The 8,398-nt window shown below is 42.2% G+C and overlaps 1 protein-coding gene across 1 annotated transcript; it reads left to right on the top strand.

Annotated features, from left to right (window-relative positions):
* The first annotated feature begins 369 nt into the window (after positions 1 to 369).
* Positions 370 to 7,565, top strand: LOC135474038 (transmembrane protein 272-like). Its single transcript, XM_064754024.1, has 4 exons — positions 370 to 474; positions 4,519 to 4,687; positions 6,480 to 6,539; positions 6,933 to 7,565. The coding sequence occupies exons 1-4, from the start codon at positions 430 to 432 to the stop codon at positions 7,355 to 7,357; spliced, it is 699 nt and encodes a 232-aa protein (XP_064610094.1). The 5' UTR covers positions 370 to 429; the 3' UTR covers positions 7,358 to 7,565.
* Positions 7,566 to 8,398: the final 833 nt, after the last annotated feature.

The raw sequence follows: 8,398 nt of genomic DNA, 5'->3' as shown, positions 1-8,398 counted from the left end.
TCTCAATGTTTGTTAGGCCTTGATCACAACCACGTCTTCCACCAACATATGATACAGGTACATATCTGTAGGTCACATGTGGAAAAGTGCATGAGTAATTTTCCATTTTGTTTATGTATGTAGTAATCGCTTAATGACGGTCTGTAAAAACAATGACCTTCTATTTGAAGATACCCAATATTACATTGTACGTCTAGACGCTATTCAATCAGAGTGAACATCTGTGGTCTTCGCGTGGGGCGACAGCCGTCAATTTTTAAGTCAATTCAAATGTCGTCGTTCGTCAATATACGCCCTTAAAACTCGGCTCGTGTATTGACCAGTTTGCATGCCAGCTGTTTGGCTGAGACATGCTGAGCCACGTGTACCCACAAACTCCTTATCACTCTTTGAAAGAGTAAGGTGAAGTAACGGTTTAAACTTCTGAAAATGGCCCGTGTGTTTATGTCGTGTAATGGGTCTACTGCACAAGAGGTAAGATCCGTCTGGGCTTAACCGCTTTGTCCGCCTTGAAGTGGGTTGGTAGGGGGTGTTGGTGTTAAACTGTTGTCCACTACACTGTCATAACCCTGTCGTTCAGAGCAAATCTGTGTCTTGTGCCTTGAGTGGGCGAATCCATGCTGTGGAGGAGAGTGTCTAAGCGCTGGAGTTTTGTCTCTCCAGGTAACGTAACATTATCGCAATTTAAAGGGCAATAGGATGGTAGGTGATCGGAAACTTTTGCAAACATTGTGCTGCGAAAATAACTATGTGAAAATGTGAAGAGGATATGACTCGTGAAGCCTATGGCTTTGAGATTGAAGATATCGTGTTCAATGCACACGCTTTTTCACGCACACGCGCGAACAATCGGTTGTTATAAAAGTCTGCAAGTCTGAGTTTTTCGGAAATTACTCACGATAATTGTGTCTTTGCTGAAAATGGGTTGATTTACATCCACGTGCTATCCGTGGACTCATTTTTACTCACATGTTATCCGTAAGCTTATTTAGGGGCCTCCGTGGCAGAAGGAGGGGGGCGGGGTAGCACGCCATCACGACGCAATACCATGATGCTGGCGGCCGTCGTCTAAGTGAAATATTCTTGAGTTCTCAAATAAAGTAAATAAACCTATTTACTCACGTGCTATCTGTGAGCTGATTTATACCGAAGTTTTATCCTTGGGGTGATTTAAGCTCATTTGTTATCGCGTGGGCTGATTTTTAAACACGCGTTACGCATGGACTGATTTATACTCACGTGTTATCTGTAAACCGATTTAGATTTAGATCCGTGGGCTGATTTACACCCATATGTTATTCGTATAGGCCGATTTAGGCTGTTATCTATGTGTGCATTTACCTGCCTGTTATCAGTGGGAAGATTTACCCACGGGTTATCCATGTGGCGCTTTATCGACGTGTTTTCTGTTTTTTGATTGGCTCACATGTTATCCTTGGCCTGATTTATACTCACGTGGTATCAGTGTGCTGATTTATACTCACTTGTTGCCCGTGGGCTAATTTACCCTAGTGCTATTCGTGTGATGTAGATTTTGACAACGGGCTGATTTATCCACATGTTATTAGTGGAGTGTAGACAGATCTCAGTCGACCAATGTATGGCTGTTGTTATGAAAAATCTGTACATTCCCGTTATCTATATCGCAACACCATAGGTTGACGAGATTTACTGTGGAAAATGTTAGTATGAAATTTTGAGAAAATAGCCTCTAACATGTTGTAAAATTGAATAAAGACGTCTTTCCCCAAGGCAATGATTTCTTGGAATATATTTTTTTCTAGATAGATGGTATTCTCTCATCTCTTTACATCTAGCTAACGTAATAAACTTGTGAAGCTATTTCTTGGGAATTTCTCGGAGTAAAAAAACATTATGTCACAAGGGTATTTTCCTTCTTTACGCGATTTTGTAAAACCATGGCTGTAAGAGGTGTTCCATATAACTCAGGTGTTTTCGGAAACAATGACAAAACAACGAATATAAGTTTTAGCCCATGCCGAAGTAGCCCACTTAATTAGCAACATAAATCCATAAATCCATACCACACTGTCTTACAAGCTTTCGCTTAACACCCAATGTCATTCGTTTTAGCTGCCACGAATATCTCTTTGGGAAGAAGACGTTGTTGTTGTTGTTGGAGCTAAGGTTCTTGTCCTTCATTGTGGTGATCTCTTTTAGACGTTCACGAGTCGCAGCTCGTTTATTTCCGGTGCGTCATTTTTGTCCTGTTCAGTACTGCTATCCTATATTGTAACTATTAGATTCTAATTCCATCAAGCGCCTGTCCAACACTGTCGGCACAGCTGAATATACCTTGTTTACCACCTGACGGCCTATAGTCTGTAGTGTACAGCAGAGGCCGAACATTAAGTCCAGACGTCATGAACGATGTAGACACGATGTGTACAGTAAAGTGGTGTACATTTATACTGCCATAATATTTGTTTTGCTGTAAGAGATAAGGTTTAAGTCCAAGATGTACGCTTTAGACGTCACTAGTGATGCAAGAAACACGTGAGTTTTCACTAGAACGATTCCTGCTCAAGAAGCACCGGGTTAATGCTGTGGCTGAACACCCAGGGTTGACAGTGTTCTCCTGCGGCCTTACACTTTCGTTCTGAGTATAATCGATACACGTCAATGTGATCAGAACAGAACATATTTCCTCGCGATTCCTCGGGCATCTATTCCTTATGCTGGTAATTTTATTTTAACCAGACAGCTGATTGCCATCCAAACTTTGCTGTCAAACTGACTTAGCGTCTACGACTCCAAAACGCCTTCAGTTATGCACGGCTTTCAAATATTTGAACAGTTGAACACGTCCAATATGAGGTCGCCTCTGTTCAAGCCATGTACATCACACAATGGCCCTAGTTCCCGGGTCTTCTCAACTGCCCGGCTGTTCAGACACTTGTACAGCGCATTACAGCTCGGATTGCTGGTCATTACTTTCTGCGTCCATCTGAAGATGAGCATAGTGAGGATTCCCTCTGAAACCCTCTTGGTGTCAGAATCAATTGGACCGATGACAAGTAGCTCACCAGTCCAACTGCAATGAGCTATAATAGTGCTTTTGTATGGGGTCAGTGGTTTCTGACCATTGCGATTAGTGATTGATTTATGGCCTTACCGCTGAACCAGCGTGTTTGGGAAATGATTTGCTATAATCCCCTAGAGTACACAACAAGACCGGCCATGGACCGGAGAGATTCCAGTTTAGACTCCCCCACCCCAACACCACCACTAACACTATTTCCCGTGCTCGACTGAGTGAACATGAATTACAGTGCCGAAGGCCAGTTTCACGTTAACTTGGCTGTTGAGCTCCTAGCTAAACCCAACTGAGAACAAAGCTAAATACTGCCGTGACATGGAGCGGCACGAACAGGTTACGTCATTAAATAACAACTATGTTTCCACTGGCATGATTTACCTCTCCATAACGGAAAAATCTATTTAGAAAAATGTTCACAGGCCTACCGATATACGAACATCTGTCTCGGTAAACATCCCAAATGACATGAGCAAATGCTGAATATTGCTCACAAGCTTGGCTAACGGTATGGGCTGTGCGCCTTAATCCATCATGATCATCGCAGGCGGTATCCATTTCTATTAGGTGTTGTACATTCAGTTAGATAAGGGTGGAGGTTTCGTTATCAATGTAACGGTGTTAGGCTGGGGACTGCTCCAGCATTCCAGAGAGAGATCCCAGATTGCGGTGACACCATCAAGCTGATGTTCGGATCGCTTCCCAGAAACCCAAGCCTTCGTGTCACACGATCATACACCCAATGAGGCTTGGGCACGCAACAGACAGACAAAAACTGCGCAACCTTAAGAAATCCAAGATTTAGGTTGTCGTAGCGACCTGGTTTTTGAATCCATTTTCTCACTCATGTAGTTTATTTGTCATCACTCTTCTGCCAGGTCTTTGTTGTGTCACGATAGCCCAATTGTGGCACCAGATTGCCTTAACTTTCCTTGAAATTTAAACAGAATACTTGTAATTTGATTCAAAGATTTCGTATTCCGGTTTGGATGGACCGCATGAATACAACTCTGTGTTCCTTTTTCCTCATTTTCGGTGCCTCGCTGATGACTAAAGCGCTGGCTCGCTGTGATGGTCCTTGACCAATGAGATCGTTCGGCTCTCGCTGTTTCGGTTGCGGCCGTCATATACATGAAAACTCTTGTTAAATCGGTCAATCAATCCATCATTCAAACTTTCCTCCTTTACAACTGTTGACTTAAAAAAAAGTTACGTCGCGCTGCTTGCAAAGTAGAGTTTTTTTACGGAACACGTCTTTTAAATGTGTATGCCCAAGATTTTAGTTGTCATTTACCAAAAGCATCTATTGCTGATAACAACAACAAACTTCTCCACTTGTATAGCAAGTTGCACAGGTTTTTTGTACTCAGGCTGGACAATACCATTTTGATCTACTTTCATTGCTGACTAGCTTTTCTTTGTTTGTGTGTTTAACATTTGATCCGCCGTATTTTCCGCAGGCAGATGAAGACAGAAGCCTTACGAGAAGCAAATTTCAGTACAGCGAAAAGACGGACCGGGATGAAGCACAATATGGCGCCATTTATCTTCAGATCCAGGAAGCCAACAAAGAGGCGGATCATTCTCTTGACTTCCTTTGTAGGGCGGTCGGGATTCTATGCAATACACGTAAGTGTGATCGAGGCACATGTGCCTTACATTAACGACGGGTTTACACAGTATTTGTGTGCAGGTGGGTGGTGATAGAGGCCGAATAAGGGACGGAAGTACTGATGGCAGGCTATAAAACGACTTCAGTCCACCACTTTACAGCTTGCCAACACGATTACCATTGGTCCTTACGTTTTCAAAGTCATCACATTAGAGAATACTAAAGGCGTAGCAGTCTCTATGGGATAACAAGGAAGCAAAATTAAAATTGATTAAAAGTTGCTAAATAGAGATTTTTAAAAAATGCGAGGACATATCTTATTAACCAGAGTCCAGACACTCCTTAAATCAAGACGTTATGGTCACAAGATTGATTAATTCATTGGTGGTTATCGTCACACTTTTGAAATTTTTAACTATACAAGTTTTATGGGTTGATGAAACCTAAGTGCCCGGTGGTAAGTAATCGACCTTTGGCACGTTACTGATGACCAAAGCCAAGTGTTTTTGTAACGAACGTAAGACTGTCGAAACGGTAATATGATTCTTCGTCGAGCGAATGTTGTAACCAAGGTCCCACGGACTATGAGGGCCCGGGAATCTGCACATTGACGGATAGAACCTGCATGTCGCCGTAAAACACCTTAACTTACTGAGGTCCACCCCACTCCCAATACTCACACAAAACAGGCTATTTAACAGCTTGATTTTGTTTGCTGATAGAATACATTTATGTAATCAATACTGGTAAGATACTGGTATCTCGGGAAAGGTCAAACACCAGACTTTTTAAATGAATTTATTCGTTTGTTTACAATATTTTACTTTGTATTTACTCACGCTATGACAAAAAACTGCGTAAGAATTTAAGCATTACTGTGACTAATGAGCAGTTATTGTGACTAGTGGTCGTAACTCAGTGCTTAGCTGTGACCAGTTTTCAAGCATCGCAGAGCTGTGACTGATTTGCATTAAATCACATTATCACCAGCTTTGTGCTGAAACAATTGCTATAAACAGCCGACATTCGTCATTATTCAAGAACACTGTCCGATTTTGGCTGACGATAGTTTTTGTTCTCTGTCTACGCCCATCCTATGTAGGACAGTATAATTAATGACCACCAAGGACATCTTCAGTGGCATGACTGTTTCTGTCCCGGATTGTCTAGTTCTTTTTTATCAGAGATCACCCCGAGGGTGTAGAGCACCGGGGGGACGGCAGCTGGTGTGAAATCGTGAAAAGTAACGCGAATCAATAGTTGTCGTGGCGACCGGAGAAATGGTGACGAACGTTCTATACCAGATGTTAAATTTCCAGCGAAAGAACCCTTGTATAATACATTGATATGACATGTGCAACTATCCTTTCCGTCACGGCATGGTTGGCAGTGATTAGTGAGTCTCATACCCTCCATTTTTCAGTGTTTGTAAGCCATCGCTTTGTAGCGTGCATGGGAAGAGGAATGAGGCGTGAATTTTGAGGATGTATCAAATGTCAAATTGAATTAAGGTGAAATCCGTCTCCTTGGTGCTCAGATAACTGATTGAATTAACTGCGGTTGCATTTGGAACGTGATGCATAATATATGTCTGGTGTAAGCGTATTAACAGAGTACCCCACACAATTAGCAAGTTGTTCCCACTGGTCATCACTGAATACACAGATGCCCGGTATATCCGGCTTTATTGTCCTTTTGGACCATTAAATGATCCCTCCAATATAAGTTAGAACTGACAAGTTTCGTGGACATCCCTTCTCTTGTCAATAATTGAGAATATGTACCTATGACTTTGTTTTTACTTTACAGTGCTAGCCACAGTATTCCTCGGCATGTTGATGGTCCTTCCTGTGGGCATGATTTCAGTCGGTACGTCACTTACCAGTTCTCCACTTCACTGTTATATGCCTACAGTTGTCGTCACTGTTATTATAACTCGGTCCATTAAAAGAAGCCATATGGGTTATTAAATTGAACTTAATCTCATACTGGTCAATTAATTTATTTATTATTAATTAACACCAAACGTTTTGAGTGGAAGAAACTGATCTGCCCGGATCAAACATCCACTTTTGACGAGCTACTGACGGCCTCTCCTCAAACGTTACATACAGATATGTATACCATATTAGGGGTACGTTGAACTACGCAAATTTGGTTAATGGCAACCAGAAATAAATGCTGTAGATATATGAATACGCACCATACTAATTTGTGTAAGACATCTTGCTCAAAATAAATGGTCTCTTTGTCTGTTTTCAGGTGTTAAGTACCTCAGTGACTGTCCCAAACAGCCGAAAATCCCCATCTATCTGTTGGTTGGTGGCTGTTTTGGCATTTTGTTTCTGCTGGTGGTCATATGGAAGCAGATTCAGTACCGAAGGTATGACTCCATGGATGTGTTCTATGATGCTGAGGACGCCGACAGGAGCTCACGGCTCACAGACATTGTGCTAGCTCTGTTCCATGTCGTTTGGTTGGGATTTGGGACCTACTGGGTGTTCGAGGTCTGGGAACCGAACTATGAGCAACTCCTCCACGAACCTAACAACTGGTGTGATAAAACTGTGTACCTGTTTGCCGTGTGTCAGATCATCGGCTGCTATGCCCTGGTTTGTTTGGGGAGTGTTGTACTTTTTGCGCTCTGCATCTGTTATAAATACACAGCTTGCTTCGATACCAAGTGATGTTGAGCAAACCCATGGCGTCAAGGCGTGGAACTGGTCCAGGCGCCTTGTTGGGCTCGCCTAAATGCCTCGCGTCGTCACAGCCATGGGATCACGTCTCATCTCTCATTGATCCAACCCGAAAGACCGTCAACCAAAACAGTATGCCATTAGCTGTGAGGACATCAACACTTACTCTGGGGCCGATTTGTTGCCCTTTTCCCACCATCACATAGGCCGCGCTGAACTAACCAGTTTATCAAGGCATGTTCTGGATAACACGCTAGAATGCCTGTACCATTCCAGGAACTATCATGTAATCTTTCACCTACAGCCTGTTTAACGAAACCATCTTACCCCAATCTGGCCTGCAACCCTTCAAATATAACGGGACCTACCATTACTTGGATCATTTTCCTTCTATCCATAAGCCTATATTAACATTGCATTCATCAGCTACGTTTGTGTTGTTATAAGACTGGGACGAAAGGTTCTATGCTTCATTAAATTAAATGGTTCGTGCAGTACTGCTGTGGTATGCAAGAATATGTATTTTTCAAACACTGGTTAAATTCCAAACACTGGTTATTTAAAAAAAACTTTAGCCCAAACAATCCGTGCATATATTTTCACACCGAGCAATAGTGAAGTATTTTTTGAAACAACACGATTTAGATGATCAACAGCAATAGTTCCCCCTCTTGCCCTTTTTTGTTTAAAGCTTTCCCAGAGAGGAGCTGTTGTAAATAGCCACCTTGCCCCTTCCACCCCCTTTTGAAATACATTAGTGTAAATAGATAATATGAAGTGCTTTAAGCGCTTTATGACTTCTTATGTCTGTTTTCTTTCGAGCCTGTTATTACACGTTTTCTAAGTTGAGATAAACTATTCTTTCATTGAAAACCCAGCTTCTCTGACACAAAAAGCCCTTACAGAGCGTTTAGCGCCTTGTTTTACACAACATCTTAATTCAAGGAAATGTTTTTGCAGCCCTATTTGCAGCTAATTACTTCAATCCCACTGTTAGGCTGAAATATGATAAGCTGACAAACTAACCTCTTC

Source organism: Liolophura sinensis, chromosome 8 (assembly GCF_032854445.1).
Source record: "Liolophura sinensis isolate JHLJ2023 chromosome 8, CUHK_Ljap_v2, whole genome shotgun sequence".
In the NCBI taxonomy this organism is placed as follows: domain Eukaryota; kingdom Metazoa; phylum Mollusca; class Polyplacophora; order Chitonida; family Chitonidae; genus Liolophura; species Liolophura sinensis.
This window is presented reverse-complemented; position numbering and strand designations above follow the sequence as displayed.